Source organism: Triticum urartu, chromosome 7 (assembly GCF_003073215.2).
Source record: "Triticum urartu cultivar G1812 chromosome 7, Tu2.1, whole genome shotgun sequence".
In the NCBI taxonomy this organism is placed as follows: domain Eukaryota; kingdom Viridiplantae; phylum Streptophyta; class Magnoliopsida; order Poales; family Poaceae; genus Triticum; species Triticum urartu.
In genome coordinates this window covers 170,095,294-170,116,200 of record NC_053028.1, presented here as the reverse complement: position 1 = coordinate 170,116,200, position 20,907 = coordinate 170,095,294, and the positions used below count along the sequence as shown (strand labels likewise).

Sequence of the window (20,907 nt, the reverse complement as noted above, 5' to 3'; positions counted from 1 at the left end):
TCCTAAAGATAGGTAGGAGACGAATATGCGTGACAGATCTGGAAATAAAATGCTCATTCTCGAATGTCTGGAATGGTGGGCGACTTCCGTTCCTACATCTCGACACGCCAGTCAAAAAGAATGGAGCTCTACCGCTAGCTCAGTTTACAGTTCGGCCAGTGCTCATGGCCTCGTACAGGCGCACCTGTTTAGCACTCGAGGTCACGTGGAATCCACCATCACAAGTGTAAGCTGCATGCCAATTACGTACCGTGCAGCGCTAACTAGTCACCACCGTCTTCGTTGTCAATGGTATCGCATCGACGTGCCACTTCCACCTGACACTGATGAATGTTCATGAAGCAGCACAAAAGAAGAATCCGTATAAATATACTGATTCATACTACACATCATAAACATAACGCTCATGATTCGTAGTTCGTGTGTTAACACCGATGGAGTTTCATGGAGTCAAGCTCCCGGCGATTGCCCATCACAGCCGCCACTGGCACTGTGTGCTCCCCGCCGCCGTCCTCACGACGTGCCTTGTGGTCCTCGCGGCGATGAGCCTGCCCGGCCGCGTGCCGCTGATGCCGCCGTTGCTCCCGAGCATGACCGGCCATGGACGAGGCGTCAACGGGTCCTGCGACATATTCAAGGGCGAGTGGGTGCCCGACCCGGGCGCGCCGCGATACACCAACGAGACGTGCCCCGTGATCCACGGCCACTACGACTGCATGCGGTACGGCAAGCCGGACCTCGGGTTCGTGCGGTGGCGGTGGCGGCCGGACGGGTGCGAGCTGCCCCGCTTCGACGCGGCGCGCTTCCTCGGCGCCATGAGGGGCAAATCCGTGGCGTTCGTCGGCGACTCGCTCGCCAGGAACCAGATGCACTCGCTCGTGTGCCTCCTGGCGCGGGCCGAGCGGCCCGTGCCGTGGACCAAAGCGGGCTACGTCTACCGCTACGAGCGCCACGGCTTCGCCGTCGCCGACTTCTGGTCGCCGTTCCTCGTCCGCGCCGTCGAGACGGACCGGGACGGCCCGGCGCGTAGCGGGGCGGGCCTGTGGAGCCTCCACCTGGACGAGCCGGACGCTGGATGGGCGGCCCACGCCGGCATGTTCGACTACGTCGTCGTCTCCGCCGGCAGCTGGTTCTACCGGCCGTCCGTGTTCTACGAGCGCGGCCGCCTCGTCGGGTGCAGCGGCTGCCTCGCGCCCAACGTCACCGACCTCACGCTCCGGTACTCCATGCGGCTGGCGTTCCGGAGCGCGCTCCGCGCGGCCGTGGGCGCGCCGGGCGGCCGCTCCAGGACGGTCATCGTGCGGACGATCTCACCGTCGCACTACGAGAACGGGACGCGGAGCGAGGACGGCGACTGCGTCCGGACGCGGCCTCTCCGGCGTGGTCAGTGGGAGATGGACGAGGAGCAGAAGGAGATGCGCCGGATACAGGTGGAGGAGTTCGCGGCGGCAGAGGCTGCGGCGAGAGGCAAAGGGGTGAGGATGCTGCTGATGGACGCGACGGAGGCCATGGCGCTGCGGCCGGACGCCCACCCGAGCAAGTACCGGCTGTGGGAGCCGGAGAAGTTCTGGGTGTCCCGTGACTGCCTACACTGGTGCCTGCCCGGCGCCATGGACGCGTGCAACGACATGCTGCTTCACATGCTGATCGGTTAACTAGTACTCCAATTACCATTTTTATGGAATAGTACTCCAATAACTATTATTACTGCTCTGTTAAAAAGGCTCTGTTCTCCATTGGGGACACTAAGGCGCATGCTATTTTTTCCAAGAAATGTTGGCATATTGTAGGTGATATTCTTACGTCTGAAGTTTTAAAGGCAACAAATGAAAAGAATATTCCAGCTGGATGGAATGATACAACTATAGTGCTCATACCTAAGGCGGATAATCTGGAAAATATATCCCAATATAAGCCCATCAATTTATGCAATGTTTTGTATAAAATCATCTCAAAGATGATTGCCTTTCGACCGAAGAGTATGAAATTATTGCACCTGTTCAAAGCACTTTTGTTCCTGGGAGATCAATCACGGATAATATTCTTATTGCCTATGAGTCCATGTAACATGTATACAATGAAGAATAAGAAGAAAGGAAAAGTGGGGTATTGTGCAGTGAAGGTAGATATGCACAAGGCCTATGACCGTGTGGAATGGGTCTTTCTGGAGAAAACAATGAGTAGACTTAGTTTTCATGAAGAGTTCATTGAGCTTTTGATGGCTTGTGTAAAATCAGTAAAATATAGGGCCAGGTTTAATGACCAAGAGACATATATGTTTGTGCCAAGCAAGGGACTTCGGCAGGGGATCCTGTTTCACCTTATTTGTTTCTTCTATGTGCAGAGGGTTTATCTAGTGCTTTGGCTCAAAAGGAGGAGGTTCGTGGCATTGAAGGTATTCGGGTGTGCAGAAATGCACCATCAGTGTCTCATTTACTTTTTGTTGCTGATTCCCTTATACTCATGAAAGCTGGCATGACTAATGCAACCTCATTGAGACAAGTACTAGAGATTACTGTGCAAATTCGGGCCAACTAATTAGTGAAGCGAAGTGCAGTGTTTTTTCAGCCCTAATGTAGATGTCGATGTGAAAGCACAGATTTGCACTGAACTGAATATTTACACTGAAGCTATTTCTGAGAGGTACCTTGGTTTACCTTCTATGGTTGGGCTAGATAAGAGTGGGAGTTTTGTGTATGTGCTAGAAAGAATCATTGAGAGACTTAAAGGATGGAAGGAGAAGTTGTTGTCTATGGGGGCAAAGGAAATTCTTCTGAAATCAGTAATTCAGTCAACCCCGATATTTGCCATGGTTGTTTTCAAGATCCCAAAAAACTATGTAAAGAAATCAATGATGCCATGTCTGCCATCTGGTGGGGTGATTCAGATGATCACAAAAAGATGCATTGGTTTTCTTGGTGGAAAATGTGCATCCCGAAGAAGCTAGGTGGTATGGGATTCCGTGATTTGTATTCTTCTAACATGGCCAAGCTCGCAAAACAGTCATGGCGGCTTTTGAACAAACCATACTCGTTGTGTGCTAAAGTGTTAAGAGCAAAATACTATCTGGGCGGAAAGCTCTTAAATGCTGGCCCTAAGAAGGGTTCCTCTTATACTTGGCAAAGCATAATTGCAGGTTTACAAACTTTCAGGAGGGGACATATTTGGAGAGTTGGGTCTGGGAGTAATATCAATATTTGGGGGGACCATTAGATTCCAAAATGTCCATCCATGAAAGTAATTACCAGAAGGGGTCAGTGTCTTCTTTGGAATGTCGATGAGTTAATTGATCAAGATACTCATTGCTGGGATGAACCACTTATTCGAGAGATCTTCATGCCTATTGATGCTCGGAATATTCTCATGATTCCTTTGAGTGAACACTTGCAGGAGGACTTTGTGGTTTGGCATAAAACAAAGTCCTTTCTCTTTCTCGGTACGGTCTGCTTATTACACAGAACGAGAGCACCAGTTTGGCACCAGAACAAGAGGAGAAAATGGAACAGGAGGATCAAACCCGAATCATGTATGGGATATTTTATGGAAGCTTTCAGTCCCTAGTAAAATCTAGATTTTTTGTTTGGAAAGCCCTACATGGCACTGTCCCAGGAAAGGCTATTCTTGCTGCATGCCACATTCCTGTAGCGCCTATTTGTCCGATTTGCAAAGGAGGCCCGGAAGATATTCGCCACCTTCTATTCACATGTAATCGTGCTCGGGAAGTTTGGCATGCTCTTGGCCTCGAGGAATTAATTGATAATGCTCTGGTTGTGGATAGATTGGATTCGGTAATTCTGGAGTATATTTTGTATCATCCTACCTGGAGATCTCCCATCTGGGGGGGGGTCGGACTTCAGGAATCGATTCTCATTGCATGCTGGTACACATGGTGGCAAAGACGTGAGATGGTTAAGGGGGAATCGGTGGCAGGCCCCCCTAGAACTGCTTTTGCAATCGAAGCTTTGACTGCGAATTATGAAGTTTCATCTCACACCAGTGCACCACATGAAATATCTTGGACAAAACCTAGACCCGGATGCTACAAACTAAATACGGATGTGCATTTCATGATAATGGTACAGGTGCAATAGGGATTGTCCTGCGAAATAGCATTGGTGAAGCGGTTGCTGGTACAGCTTGTCTATTTAACTCTACTCTTGATGCTACCTCAACAGAAGCTTTCGAAATGTTGAAGGGGTTGGAGCTTCTCGAGAGGTTGGGGTGCACAAATATTATCATTGAATCTGACTCACTGGAATTGATAAATGCATGCAAGGGTGAGGTCGATATGTTCAGTCCATATACTGCAACCTTGGTGGAATGCTTTGTGAAAGCCCAGACGATTGATGGTATCTCTTTTGAGTTTTGTCCTAGGGAAGCTAATCAGGTGGCCCATCAACTTGCAAAACACGCTTATGATAATCAGTTAGAGTTTAGTTGGGAGGGTGATCCACCATCCTTTTTATTGCCTTATGTTTTACACGATGTAACCCTATTGATAAAGCAATAAATCACCGAGAGGCTTTCCCACTCGAAAAAACTATTATTACTGCTAATTAGCTAGTAGCTTGGTAATTTGACGGATTGAATATGTACCTCCAACTATTCATTCTCATCATCGATCGGTTTATTGTACGCACGCGACTAGTACCTAGCGGCGGCCGCTCTACCCAGCCAGCGGGTTTCTTCTGCGTCCCGTCGGCAGTCTACCACATCTCTTTGGTCTTATGACCATAAAGACGTGGCAAATTCCGACCCTTGCCGACGGCTCCTTTTTTGATGTTTTTTTGAATTTTGTTATGGTTTGTGTCCTGCTTAGATATGTGAGGCTGCAGCGACTCTGTAGATGAAATTGAAGGAAATATGCCCTAGAGGCAATAATAAAGTTATTATTTATTTCCTTATATCATGATAAATGTTTATTGTTCATGCTAGAATTGTATTAACCGGAAACATAATACATGTGTGAATACATAGACAAACAGAGTGTCACTAGTACGCCTCTACTAGACTAGCTCGTTAATCAAAGATGGTTATGTTTCCTAACCATGGACAAAGAGTTGTTATTTGATTAACGGGATCACATCATTAGGTGAATGATCTGATTGACATGACCCATTCCATTAGCTTAGCACCCGATCGTTTAGTATGTTGCTATTGCTTTCTTCATGACTTATACATGTTCCTATGACTATGAGATTATGCAACTCCCGTTTTCCGGAGGAACACTTTGTGTGCTACCAAACGTCACAACGTAATTGGGTGATTATAAAGGTGCTCTACAGGTGTCTCCAAAGGTAGATGTTGGGTTGGTGTATTTCGAGATTAGGAATTGTCACTCCGATTGTCGGAGAGGTATCTCTGGGCCCTCTCGGTAATGCACATCACATAAGCCTTGCAAGCATTGCAACTAATGAGTTAGTTGTGAGATGATGTATTACGGAACGATTAAAGAGACTTGCCGGTAACGAGATTGAACTAGGTATTGAGATACCGATGATCGAATCTCGGGCAAGTAACATACCGATGACAAAGGGAACAACGTATGTTGTTATGCGGTCTGACCGATAAAAGATCTTCATAGAATATGTAGGAGCCAATATGAGCATCCAGGTTCCGCTATTGGTTATTGACTGGAGACGTGTCTCGGTCATGTCTACATTGTTCTCGAACCCGTAGGGTCTGCACGCTTAAGGTTTCGATGACAGTTATATTATGAGTTTATGACTTTTGATGTACCGAAGTTTGTTCGGAGTCCCGAATGTGATCACGGACATGACGAGGAGTCTCGAAATGGTCGAGACATAAAGATTGATATATTGGAAGCCTATATTTGGATATCGGAAGTGTTCCGGGTGAAATCGGGATTTTACCGGAGTACCGGGAGGTTACCGGAACCCCCGGGAGGTATATGGGCCTTAGTGGGCTTTAGTGGAAGAGAGGAGAGGTGGCCAGGGCTGGGCCGCGCGCCCCTCCCTCCCCCTAGTCCGAATAGGACAAGGAGAGGGGGCCGGCGCCCCCCCCCTTCCCTCTCTCTCTCCTCTTTCCCCCCTCCCGAATCCTATTCCAACTAGGAAAGGGGGGGAATCCTACTCCCAGAGGGAGTAGGACTCCTCCTGGCACGCCCTCTCCTGGCCGGCCGCACCCCCCCTTTGATCCTTTATATATGGAGGCAGGGGGCACCCCTAGACACACAAGTTGATCCACGTGATCATATTCTTAGCCGTGTGCGGTGCCCCCTTCCACCATAGTCCTCGATAATATTGTAGCGGTGCTTAGGCGAAGCCCTGCGACGGTAGTACATCAAGATCATCACCACGCCGTCGTGCTGACGGAACTCTTCCCCGACACTTTGCTGGATCGGAGTCCGGGGATCATCATCGAGCTGAACGTGTGCTAGAACTCGGAGGTGCCGTAGTTTCGGTGCTTGATCGGTCGGGCCGTGAAGACGTATGACTACATCAACCGCGTTGTGCTAACGCTTCCGCTGTCGGTCTACAAGGGTACGTAGATCACACTCTCCCCTCTCGTTGCTATGCATCACCATGATCTTGCGTGTGCGTAGGAAATTTTTGAAATTACTACGTTTCCCAACAGTGGCATCCGAGCCTAGGTTTTATGTGTTGATGTTATCTGCACGAGTAGAACACAAGTGAGTTGTGGGCGATATAAGTCATACTGCTTACCAGCATGTCATACTTTTGGTTCGGCGGTATTGTTGGACGAAGCGGCCCGGACCGACATTACGCGTACGCTTACGCGAGACCGGTTCTCCCGACGTGCTTTGCACAAAGGTGGCTGCGGGTGACAGTTTCTCCAACTTTAGTTGAACCGAGTGTGGCTACGCCCGGTCCTTGCGAAGGTTAAAACAGCACCAACTTGACAAACTATCATTGTGGTTTTGATGCGTAGGTAAGATTGGTTCTTGCTTAAGCCCGTAGCAGCCACGTAAAACTGGCAACAACAAAGTAGAGGACGTCTAACTTGTTTTTGCAGGGCATGTTGTGATGTGATATGGTCAAGACATGATGCTAAATTTTATTGTATGAGATGATCATGTTTTGTAACCGAGTTATCGGCAACTGGCAGGAGCCATATGGTTGTCGCTTTATTGTATGCAATGCAATCGCGCTGTAATGCTTTACTTTATCACTAAGCGGTAGCGATAGTCGTAGAAGCATAAGATTGGCGAGACGACAACGATGCTACGATGGAGATCAAGGTGTCGCGCTGGTGACGATGGTGATCACGACGGTGCTTCGAAGATGGAGATCACAAGCACAAGATGATGATGGCCATATCATATCACTTATATTGATTGCATGTGATGTTTATCTTTTATGCATCTTATCTTGCTTTGATTGACGGTAGCATTATAAGATGATCTCTCACTAATTATCAAGAAGTGTTCTCCCTGAATATGCACCATTGAGAAAGTTCTTCGTGCTGAGACACCACGTGATGATCGGGTGTGATAGGCTCTATGTTCAAATACAACGGGTGCAAAACAGTTGCACACGCGGAATACTCAGGTTATACTTGACGAGCCAAGCATATACAGATATGGCCTCGGAACACGGAGACCGAAAGGTCGAGCATGCATCATATAGTAGATATGATCAACATAGCGATGTTCACCAATGAAACTACTCCATCTCACGTGATGATCGGACATGGTTTAGTTGATTTGGATCACGTAATCACTTAGAGGATTAGAGGTATGTCTATCTAAGTGGGAGTTCTTTAAGTAATATGATTAATTGAACCTAAATTTATCATGAACTTAGTACCTGATAGTATCTTGCTTATTCATGTTTGATTGTAGATAGATGGCCCATGCTGTTGTTCCATTGAATTTTAATGGGTTCCTTGAGAAAGCAAAGTTGAAAGATGATGGTAGCAATTACACGGACTGGGTCCGTAACTTGAGGATTATCCTCATTGCTGCACAGAAGAATTACGTCCTGGAAGCACCGCTGGGTGCCAGGCCTGCTACTGGAGCAACACCAGATGTTATGAACGTCTGGCAGAGCAAAGCTGATGACTACTCGATAGTTCAGTGTGCCATGCTTTACGGCTTAGAATCGGGACTTCAATGACGTTTTGAACGTCATGGAGCATATGAGATGTTCCAGGAGTTGAAGTTAATATTTCAAGCAAATGCCCGGATTGAGAGATATGAAGTCTCCAATAAGTTCTATAGCTGTAAGATGGAGGAGAACAGTTCTGTCAGTGAGCATATACTCAAAATGTCTGGGTATAATAATCACTTGATTCAATTGGGAGTTAATCTTCCAGATGATTGCGTCATTGATAGAATTCTCCAATCACTGCCACCAAGCTACAAGAGCTTCGTGATGAACTATAATATGCAAGGGATGAATAAGACTATTCCCGAGCTCTTCGCAATGCTGAAAGCTGCGGAGGTAGAAATCAAGAAGGAGCATCAAGTGTTGATGGTCAACAAGACCACTAGTTTCAAGAAAAAGGGCAAAGGGAAGAAGAAGGGGAACTTCAAAAAGAACAGCAAGCAAGTTGCTACTCAAGAGAAGAAACCCAAACCCGGACCTAAGCCTGAAACTGAGTGCTTCTACTGCAAGCAGACTGGTCACTGGAAGCGGAACTGCCTCAAGTATTTGGCGGATAAGAAGGATGGCAAGGTGAACAAAGGTATATGTGATATACATGTTATTGATGTGTACCTTACTAATGCTCGCAGTAGCACCTGGGTATTTGATACTGGTTCTGTTGCTAATATTTGCAACTCGAAATAGGGACTACAGATTAAGCGAAGATTGGCTAAGGACGAGGTGACGATGCGCGTGGGAAATGGTTCCAAAGTCGATGTGATCGCAGTCGGCACGCTACCTCTACATCTACCTTCGGGATTAATATTAGACCTAAATAATTGTTATTTGGTGCCAGCGTTAAGCATGAACATTATATCTGGATCTTGTTTGATGCGAGACGGTTATTCATTTAAATCAGAGAATAATGGTTGTTCTATTTACATGAGTAATATCTTTTATGGTCATGCACCTTTAAAGAGTGGTCTATTCTTATTAAATCTCGATAGTAGTGATGCACATATTCATAGTGTTGAAACCAAAAGATGCAGAGTTGATAATGATAGTGCAACTTATTTGTGGCACTGCCATTTAGGTCATATCGGTATAAAGCGCATGAAGAAACTCCATACTGATGGGCTTTTGGAACCACTTGATTATGAATCACTTGGTACTTGCGAACCGTGCCTTATGGGTAAGATGACAAAAACACCGTTCTCCGGTACTATGGAGAGAGCAACAGATTTGTTGGAAATCATACATACAGATGTATGTGGACCGATGAATGTTGAGGCTCGTGGCGGATATCGTTATTTTCTCACCTTCACAGATGACTTAAGCAGATATGGGTATATCTACTTAATGAAACACAAGTCTGAAACGTTTGAAAAGTTCAAAGAATTTCAGAGTGAAGTTGAAAATCATCGTAACAAGAAAATAAAATTCCTACGATCTGATCGTGGAGGAGAATATTTGAGTTACGAGTTTGGTGTACATTTGAAACAATGTGGAATAGTTTCGCAACTCACGCCACCCGGAACACCACAGCGATTACGACGTTCGGACACACCATCAAAATCCGTTGAGACGATGCCTTATGAACTGTGGTTTGGCAAGAAACCAAAGTTGTCGTTTCTGAAAGTTTGGGGCTGCGATGCTTATGTGAAAAAGCTTCAACCTGATAAGCTCGAACCCAAATCGGAGAAATGTGTCTTCATAGGATATCCAAAGGAAACTATTGGATACACCTTCTATCACAGATCCGAAGGCAAGACTTTTGTTGCTAAATTCGGAAACTTTCTGGAGAAGGAGTATCTCTCAAAAGAAGTGAGTGGGAGGAAAGTAGAACTTGACGAGGTAACTGTACCTACTCCCTTATTGGAAAGTAGTACATCACAGAAACCTATTTCTGTGACACCTACACCAATTAGTGAGGAAGCTAATGATAATGATCATGAAACTTCAAAACAAGATACTACTGAACCTCGTAGATCAACCAGAGTGAGATCCGCACCAGAGTGGTACGGTAACCCTGTTCTGGAAGTCATGCTACTAGATCATGATGAACCTACGAACTATGAAGAAGCGATGGTGAGCCCAGATTCTGCAAAATGGCTTGAAGCCATGAAATCTGAGATGGGATCCATGTATGAGAACAAAGTATGGACTTTGGTTGACTTGCCCGATGATCGGCAAGCGATTGAGAATAAATAGATCTTCAAGAAGAAGACTGACGCTGACGGTAATATTACTGTCTACAAAGCTCGACTTGTCGCAAAAGGTTTTCGGCAAGTTCAAGGGATTGACTACGATGAGACCTTCTCACCCGTAGCGATGCTTAAGTCTGTCCAAATCATGTTAGCAATTGCCGCATTTTATGATTATGAAATTTGGCAGATGGACGTCAAAACTGCATTCCTGAATGGATTTCTGGAAGAAGAGTTGTATATGATGCAACCAGAAGGTTTTGTCGATCCAAAGGGAGCTAACAAAGTGTGCAAGCTCCAGCGATCCATATATGGACTGGTGCAAGCCTCTCGGAGTTGGAATAAACACTTTGATAGTGTGATCAAAGCATTTGGTTTTATACAGACTTTTGGAGAAGCCTGTATTTACAAGAAAGTGAGTGGGAGCTCTGTAGCATTTCTGATATTATATGTGGATGACATATTACTAATTGGAAATGATATAGAATTTCTGGATAGCATAAAGGGATACTTGAATAAGAGTTTTTCAATGAAAGACCTCGGTGAAGCTGCTTACATATCAGGCATTAAAATCTATAGAGATAGATCAAGATGCTTAATTGGACTTTCACAAAGCACATACCTTGACAAAGTTTTGAAGAAGTTCAAAATGGATCAAGCAAAGAAAGGGTTCTTGCCTGTGTTACAAGGTGTGAAGTTGAGTCAGACTCAATGCCCGACCACTACAGAAGATAGAGAGAAAATGAAAGATGTTCCCTATGCTTCAGCCATAGGCTCTATCATGTATGCAATGCTGTGTACCAGACCTGATGTGTGCCTTGCTATAAGTCTAGCAGGGAGGTACCAAAGTAATCCAGGAGTGGATCACTGGACAGCGGTCAAGAACATCCTGAAAATACCTGAAAAGGACTAAGGATATGTTTCTCGTTTATGGAGGTGACAAAGAACTAATCGTAAATGGTTATGTCGATGCAAGCTTTGACACTGATCCGGACGATTCTAAATCGCAATCCGGATACGTGTTTACATTAAACGGTGGAGCTGTCAGTTGGTGCAGTTCTAAACAAAGCGTCGTGGCGGGATCTACGTGTGAAGCAGAATACATAGCTGCTTCGGAAGCAGCAAATGAAGGAGTCTGGATGAAGGAGTTCATATCCGATCTAGGTGTCATACCTAGTGCATCGGGTCCAATGAAAATCTTTTGTGACAATACTGGTGCAATTGCCTTGGCAAAGGAATCCAGATTTCACAAGAGAACCAAGCACATCAAGAGAAGCTTCAATTCCATCCGGGATCTAGTCCAGGTGGGAGACATAGAGATTTGCAAGATACATACGGATCTGAATGTAGCTGACCCATTGACTAAGCCACTTCCACGGGTAAAACATGATCAGCACCAAGGCTCCATGGGTGTTAGAATCATTACTGTGTAATCTAGATTATTGACTCTAGTGCAAGTGGAAGACTGAAGGAAATATGCCCTAGATGCAATAATAAAGTTATTATTTATTTCCTTATATCATGATAAATGTTTATTATTCATGCTAGAATTGTATTAACCGGAAACATAATACATGTGTGAATACATAGACAAACAGAGTGTCACTAGTATGCCTCTACTAGACTAGCTCGTTAATCAAAGATGGTTATATTTCCTAACCATGGACAAAGAGTTGTTATTTGATTAACGGGATCACATCATTAGGTGAATGATCTGATTGACATGACCCATTCCATTAGCTTAGCACCCGATCGTTTAGTATGTTGCTATTGTTTTCTTCATGACTTATACATGTTCCTATGACTATGAGATTATGCAACTCCCATTTGCCGGAGGAACACTTTGTGTGCTACCAAACGTCACAACGTAACTGGGTGATTATAAAGGTGCTCTACAGGTGTCTCCAAAGGTAGATGTTGGGTTGGCGTATTTCGAGATTAGGATTTGTCACTCCGATTGTCGGAGAGGTATCTCTGGGCCCTCTCGGTAATGCACATCACATAAGCCTTGCAAGCATTGCAACTAATGAGTTAGTTGTGAGATGATGTATTACGGAACGAGTAAAGAGACTTGCCGGTAACGAGATTGAACTAGGTATTGAGATACCGACGATCGAATCTCGGGCAAGTAACATACCGATGACAAAGGGAACAACGTATGTTGTTATGCGGTCTGACCGATAAAAGATCTTCGTAGAATATGTAGGAGCCAATATGAGCATCCAGGTTCCGCTATTGGTTATTGACCGGAGACGTGTCTCGGTCATGTCTACATTGTTCTCGAACCCGTAGGGTCCGCACGCTTAAGGTTTCGATGATAGTTATATTATGAGTTTATGAGTTTTGATGTACCGAAGTTTGTTCGGAGTCCCAGATGTGATCACGGACATGACGAGGAGTCTTGAAATGGTCGAGACATAAAGATTGATATATTGGAAGCCTATATTTGGATATCGGAAGTGTTTCGGGTGAAATCGAGATTTTACCGGAGTACCGGGAGGTTACCGGAACCCCCCGGGAGGTATATGGGCCTTAGTGGGCTTTAGTGGAAAAGAGGAGAGGTGGCCAGGGCTGGGCCGCGCGCCCCTCCTCCCTAGTCCGAATAGGACAAGGAGAGGGGGCCGGCGCCCCCCCTTCCTTCTCTCCCTCCTCTTTCCCCCCTCCCGAATCCTATTTCAACTAGGAAAGGGGGGGAATCCTACTCCCGGAGGGAGTAGGACTCCTCCTGGCACGCCCTCTCCTGGCCGGCCGCACCCCCCCTTTGATCCTTTATATACGGAGGCAGGGGGCACCCCTAGACACACACAAGTTGATCCACGTGATCATATTCTTAGCCGTGTGCGGTGCCCCCTTCCACCATAGTCCGATAATATTGTAGCGGTGCTTAGGCGAAGCCCTGCGACGGTAGTACATCAAGATCGTCACCACGCCGTCGTGCTGACGGAACTCTTCCCCGACACTTTGCTGGATCGGAGTCCGGGGATCGTCATCGAGCTGAACGTGTGCTAGAACTCGGAGGTGCCGTAGTTTCGGTGCCTTGATCGGTCGGGCCGTGAAGACGTATGACTACATCAACCACGTTGTGCTAACGCTTCCGTTGTCGATCTACAAGGGTACGTAGATCACACTCTTCCCTCTCGTTGCTATGCATCAGCATGATCTTGCGTGTGCGTAGGATTTTTTTTGAAATTACTACGTAACCCATCAGAAATAAGCTCCTCTCCGCCTAGGCCCTGTTTAGGTGGTGTTTCTAGCACCGTTGGAGGGCATGAGGGGGTTCGTCTCCGGTGGATCTCGTAGGATTTGGGTGGCGTCTATCTTCGGTGGATCCATGTGGATCTGGTCTTCGTTCGTGTGTGTCTGTGTGTCTACAGATTGGATCCTTTCTATCTAAACTTCTTTATATCAGCGGTAGTTGATGTTTTGGTGCGCTGGTCCTATGGAGTCTTAACATGACGACTTCCCGTCTCTTTTCTAGAACAAAGTTTGTTCGGCCCGCTTTAGTGTTTGTAGTCGCCGCTAGATGTTCTATTGACTTGAATGTATTTTTTTATTTTTGATGTTCTTTTGTACTATCTTGACAGTTGATGAATAGATCAAAAATTCTATTCATTCTCAAGCAGTTGGTAATGTTGGAAATTATTTTATGCACACAAAATGTTATTTCTGTAGACGATATGTAAACAAAGTTTTTTTAGGGTAGCAATCGGACTCTGCTGCATATATTTTTATTAATTTTAAAAATGAGATATACATATGTAGACAAAGTTCTTACTTCCTTTTTTTGCGGGGGAAAAGGGTTGTAAACAAAGTTCTTACTCCCTGATGACATGCAAAATTTGCATCTTTGAGGATCAACATGTCATTGGTTAATGAAGTATTTTTTGTTGCGGGTTGGTTAATGAAGTACTTGTCGAGGCAGTGTAATAAGGTAGCGATGCCCTAGCGTAACATAGCTCGAAGATGGTCATTGGTCCCCAAGCTATATGGCTACACAGCGCACCTATGTTCGTGCATGACTTGGTGGCTAGTTATCTGCTCTGCGCTTTGGTTAATGAAAAAAAATATCCCTCCCTAGAGAAATATAAGAGCGTTTAGATCACTATATCACTATATTTTAATGTCAGAAAAGGAAACATGTCGCTGATTGGCTAGAAGGGCCCCAACTACCACAAGACATCTGTAGATTTATGGCGGCAATAGATCGGCCTAATTCTGTGTCAGTTTTGAAAATTTCGGCACCGATCAAAAGTGAGCCCAACATGCCCAAATGAGTAATGTTTTCTATCATGAAATGTTCCACCTTTTTTTTGAGAAATGAAATGTGCCACAAATTTTTTTAGCAGTAAATGTGCCACAGATTGAAGATCGTTAATTATTAAGTACCATGTAATGGGCCATGTGGCCCAATAATCAAGCTGAGACCAGCCCAAGCAACCCTCTCATTTAAAAAAGCAACACCTTAGGCTTGTACAATAATAATAGCTAATTCATGCAAACTAGCAAAAATATGGATAACATATACGAATATTAATAACATTTCCATCTATATATTTATGTTATTGTCATGCATGTTGACAGGAGGACATAATTTATTGTTAATAAATAAGTGTAATTCAAGGTTCCAAATATTGTTCAAATAAGGCCGCCATAAATTTGAATTGTTTTATACTCCCCCGGTCCAGAAATACTTATCAAAGAAATGGCCTATTTCTCCGACAAGTATTTTCAAACGGAGGGAGTACATTTTATAGATAGAAGCGAAAAATATGTACAATATTATATAAATGTATTTTTTAAAATTATAGAAAAAAGATACATGTAGTTTTTTTTGACATATGCATGTAGTTCAAATTTGTGTTATCTTGACTAAAAAGCCAGAAAATCGTTTAATACCTAAATATTATCAAACAAAATTCCTAGCTTAATACATAAACTATATAATGTACCCCCTCTGTAAAATTTTATAATATAATTTAGATCACTACTTTATGGATCTAAGAGATCTTATAAAAGTTTAGTGATCTAAATTATCTTATAAAAGTTTACAGAGGGAGTAGTATTTTCCATGTATAAAAAGTTGTACCATTTTAGATAAATACTTTTGGAAGGTAATATGCAAGAGGGTCCTTAATAGATATTTCAGAAAATAGAAAATACAAATCTCCACGTTAAGAGATAGGACATGCAGGTATATTTGTGAATAATACTGTTAAAATTGTGGTAAAATTTAAGTGCACATGATAAAGAAAATGTTTCATGGAGTATAGAGTTGATAATTTCCTTGAATGGTATAATCCATCCTCACAGATTTTTTTTGAAAGACCCGGCTGATCACCGGCTTCATTGATTTAGCAAAAAGCAGTGGAAACATGTAGATCAAGTGATCAAATGGATGAAAAAAGAAAAGTACAACTAGCTCTCCCTTTCTTACGGATAATTTTCACTAATTGTGTCCCCGAAAGGGGGGTCCATGCATTTACCTCCGGCTAATCTCCACTGCTCGATGTTATTCCTGATTGCTGAGATGACATCTTCGGCGGGAGGTGTTTTTGCCTGGAAGACGCAGTGATTCCTTTCCTTCCATAATTCCTAGGCGATCATGATGATCATTGATCTGACTCCGCGCCTATTGGTAGCTGCAGTCTTGCTGATGATGAGTTGGCAGTTCTGGGCTAAGCTTAGCTGAGGTCTCACCCTTGGCGCGAGCGAAGAGCATCCAAACAAGCTGGCACATTTCCTCCAGTCTTCTTGGGAGAAGCTGCAGCTCCAGATCAGATGTGTAGATGTCTCCAAATTGCTGATGCACAAGGGACAGGAGTAGCCGTTGGGCCATCCTCTTCTTTGCAATCTATCGTTGCACCATAGGCGGTTCATGACGAGAAGCCACATGAACATCTTGAGCTTGTTGGGAGCCCAGACCTTTCAGATGAAACATTTGAAGTTTGTGTTGGGATCTTGCAGGCATTGCATCTGGTAAGCCGATTTAGAAGTGTATCTGGTGTCGGGCGTGAGCTTCCAAGTGATCGCATCTTCTTGGCCAGGGACTAGGGCTATGTGTGCCTCATCAATCAGCCGCCACATCCGTAGGTATTGTGGTGCTATTGCAGATGTGTCTCCATGTTGCAGGTCCATAATCCATTGATCGTGGGTGATGGTGGCCCCAACTGACCTGTTTTTGCGATGAGCGTGACTGAATAGAGCAGGGAAGGTCACGCCTAGCGGCGCTTCGCCGATCCAGTTATCCTTCTAGAAGCTCGTCTTGTTTCCGTTGCCTATATGGATCCTTGTCGCTTTGCCGAATAGCGCCCAGTCTTGGTCGTCAGGAGGTGGATGCATGCCAACCCAAGGTTTGTCCGGCTGTACCCAAGCTAGACATTGCCATCTTATTCTCAGAGCCCGGCTGAATTTGTTCAGATCCAGGAGTCCAAGGCCTCCTTGAGCTAGTGGGGTGCATACCTTCTCCCAAGCTACTTCACATTTGCCTCTAGAGAGTTCTTCGTCTTGAGCCCAGAGGAAGCGCCGTCGTGATTTGTCCACTTCTTTCAGGATTTTCTTTGGAACGTTTAGAGTTGTCATCGCAAATGTTGGGAGAGAAGAGAGGATGCTTCTGACGAGAACCCTTCTCCCTGCCAGATTAAGCAGTTTGCCTTTCCACCCGACCAACCTCGCCTTCACCCGATCGATGAGGAATTGGAAGTGCACCATTTTGAGCCTAGTTGGCGTGATTGGTAGACCCAGGTAGATTATTGGAAAGTTGACAAATTGATCACCAAAGCCCTGTAGCACATCCGGAAAATGCAGTCCTTCACAGTGAATTGCGGCAACGGAGGATTTTCTTTGATTTAGTTTTGGCCCAGTGGCTTCTCCGAATCTATCCAACAGTTCCATCAGCTTGCCCACTTCCTGCGTTGATGGGTTTGCAAAGATGACCGCGTCATCTGTATACAGACTCACCCGCAAGCTTGGGCCTTAGCCTGGCAAAGGCGCCAAAATCCCAAGGTCTAAAGCAGCAGCAAGCAGATGATGAAGCGGGTCGATTGCAAGGATAAAGAGTAGGGGGGAGAGGGGGTCTCCCTGTCTTAATCCTTGCAGGTGCTAGAAGTGGTCGCCCGGCTCCCCATTTAGCAACACCAATGAGGAGGCTGACGAGAGCATCACTGCGATCCAATCTCGCCATCTTGCAGGGAAACCCAGTCTCTCCATCAGTTCCAGCAAATATTCCCAAGAGATTGAATCGAAAACTTTTGCTATATCCAATTTGAATAGCAGATCCCGCTTTCTTTGCCGGTGCAGCACCCTCACACAACCCTGTACGTATTGGTAGCTTTCGTGTAAACATTTTCCTTTCTGAAACGCAGTATGCGCGGGGGAGATCAGGTCTTGAAGCCGAGTAGCCAGCCTCATGGATAGGACTTTTGCGATCAACTTTGCAATGGAGTGTATCAGGCTGGTCGGCCTAAAGTGGCTCATCTCCGTGGCTCCATTCTTTTTTGGCAGCAGAGCAATGAAAGTTGTATTTAGTTCAGCGAGGTTTGATACGTCTCCGTCGTATCTACTTTTCCAAACACTTTTGCCCTTGTTTTGGACTCTAACTTGCATGATTTGAATGGAACTAACCCAGACTGACGTTGTTTTTAGTAGAATTGCCATGGTGTTATTTTTGTGCAGAAATAAAAGTTCTCGGAATGACCTAAAAATCAACGGAGAATTATTTTGGAATATATAAAAATACTGGAAGGAAGATCCACGTCAGGGGGCCTCCACCTGTCCACGAGGGTGGGGGCGCGCCTGCCCCCCTGGGCGCGCCCCTGCCTCGTGGGCCCCCCTGACGCTCCACCGACCTCAACCCTGACTCCATATATTGACTTCCAGGAGAAAAAATCCAGGGAGAAGGATTCATCGTGTTTTACGATAGGGAGCCGCCGCCAAGCCCTAAACTCTCTCGGGAGGGCAGATCTGGAGTCCGTTCGGGGCTCCGGAGAGGGGAATCCATCGCCATCGTCATCATCAACCTTCCTCCATCACCAATTTCATGATGCTCACCACCGTGCGTGAGTAATTCCATCGTAGGATTGCTAGACGGTGATGGGTTGGATGAGATTTATCATGTAATTGAGTTAGTTTTGTTAGTGTTTGATCCCTAGTATCCACTATGTTCTCAGATTGATGTTGCTATGACTTTGCTATGCTTAATGCTTGTCACTAGGGCCCGAGTGCCATGATTTCAGATCTGAAACTATTATGTTTTCATCAATATATGAGAGTTCTTGATCCTATCTTGCAAGTCTATAGTCACCTACTATGTGTTATGATCCGGCAACCCCGAAGTGACAATAGTCGGGACCACTCCCGGTGATGACCGTAGTTTGAGGAGTTCATGTATTCACATGTGTTAATGCTTTGGTCCGGTTCTCTATTAAAAGGAGGCCTTAATATCCCTTAGTTTCCGATAGGACCCCGCTGCCACGGGAGGGTAGGACAAAAGATGTCATGCAAGTTCTTTTCCATAAGCACATATGACTATGTTCGGAATACATGCCTACATTACATTGATGAACTGGAGCTAGTTCTGTATCACCCTAGGTTATGATTGTTACATGATCGATCGCATCCAGCATAATTCTCCATCACCGATCCAATGCCTATGAGCTTTTCACATATTGTTCTTCGTTTATTTACTTTACCGTTACCATTATTATCATATTACTTTGGTACTAAATACCTTGCTGCAGATATTAAGTTTCCAGGTGTGGTTTAATTGACAACTCAGCTGCTAATACTTGAGAATATTCTTTGGCTCCCCTTGTGTCGAATCAATAAATTTGGGTTAAATACTCTACCCTCGAAAATTGTTACGATCCCCTATACTTGTGGGTTATCAAGACTATTTTATGGCGCCGTTGTCGGGGAGCATAGCTCTATTCTTTGAGTCACTTGGGATTTATATCTGCTGGTCACTATGAAGAACTTGAAAGATCAAAGAACCAAGATTTTTCCCTCAACTACGAGGGAGGGGGGGGTAAGGAACTGCCATCTAGCTCTGCACTTGTTTCACCTTCTGTTTTGAGTAAGCTTGCGACACCTAAACCTGCTTCTGCTATTAATTCTGATATGTCGCATGTTATTGATGATGCCACTTCTACTATGCATGATACTTATGATGAAACTACTTCTATGCTTGATACTACTGTGCCACTTGGTGAATTTCTTGATGAACAATTTGCTAGGGCTAGAGAGAATGAAATTATTGAAACCGATAATATTGATGAAAGTGATGATGAAGATTCTCCCCCTAGATCTGAATTGCCTGTTGTGCCTGAGGGTTATGTTATGGATGAAGAAACTGCTAGTGACTTTCTTTCCTGCAATGATAGAAGTGATCTTAAGAAACTATTAGCTAAGCTGAAAGAAAAATCTCTGAATGCTAGAATGAAATATGATCCTGCTTATGCTACTTCACTTATCTTTATTACTGATAAGGATTATGATTTCTCTATTGATCCTGATATAATTACTTTGGTTGAATCTGATCCTTTCTATGGCTATGAATCTGAAACTGTTCTGGCACATCTTACTAAATTAAATGATATAGCCACCCTATTCACTAATGATGAGAAAACTCGCTATTATTATATCCTTAGATTATTTCCATTCTCATTAAAGGGTGATGCTAAGATATGGTTTAATTCTCTTGATCCTGGTTGTGTGCGTAGTCCCAAGGATATTATTTATTACTTCTCTGCTAAATATTTCCCCGCTCATAAGAAACAAGCTGCTTTAAGGGAAATATATAATTTTGTGTAAATTGAAGAAGAGAGTCTCCCACAAGCTTGGGGGAGGCTTCTCCAATTACTTAATGCTTTGCCTGATCATCCTCTCAAGAAAATGAGATACTTGATATCTTTTATAATGGACTAACTAATGCTTCCAGAGACCACCTGGATAGTTGTGCTGGTTGTGTTTTTAGGGAAAGAACTATTGATGAAGCTGAAATTCTATTGAATAATATGTTGACTAATGAAAATAATTGACACTTCCTGATCCAATTCCTGAACCAACTCCTGAGCCAATTCCGAAGAAAAGGGGTATTCTATTTCTTAGTCCTGAAGATATGCAAGAGGCAAAGAAATCTATGAAAGAAAAGGGTATTAAAGCTGAAGATGTTAAGAATTTAGCTCCTATTGAAGAAATACATGGTCTTAATTTGCCGTCTGTTGAAGAAATACATGGTCTTGATAACCCGACACAGGTAGTAAAGGTAAATTCTCTCTATAGATATGATAAAGCTGAAATCCCCCCTACTAAGTTTGCTAGCCAATGCTTAGATGAGTTTGATAACTTCATGGTTAAGCAAGAAGATTTTAATGCTTATGTTAGTAGACAATTGAAACATAATGCTTATATGATTAAACACTTGAGTGATTATATGGATAATGTTAAAGGTGAACTAAAACTTATTAGTAAACATGCTTCTATGGTTACCACTCAAGTAGAACAAGTACTTAAAGCTCAGAATGATTTGCTCAATGAATTAAGGAACAATTGTATTCGTGCCCCTAGTTGGGTCATGCTTGACTAATTTGCCCCTATTTTTTCAACAATTGCGGTTTTGCCCAGCTCACTTCACTCGC

The 20,907-nt window shown here is 44.4% G+C and overlaps 1 protein-coding gene across 1 annotated transcript; it reads left to right on the top strand.

The window, feature by feature from the left end:
- Positions 1-428: 428 nt before the first annotated feature.
- On the top strand, positions 429-1,655 carry LOC125525616 (protein trichome birefringence-like 19). Its single transcript, XM_048690629.1, has one exon. It carries the CDS (start codon positions 435-437, stop codon positions 1,653-1,655), a length of 1,221 nt encoding a protein of 406 aa, XP_048546586.1. The 5' UTR covers positions 429-434.
- The last annotated feature ends 19,252 nt before the right edge of the window (positions 1,656-20,907 follow it).

What these genes read in the sequence shown, in the direction of transcription:
- LOC125525616 (XM_048690629.1), top strand. Translation starts at nt 435, where the DNA reads ATGGAGTTTCATGGAGTCAAGCTCCCGGCGATTGCCCATCACAGCCGC.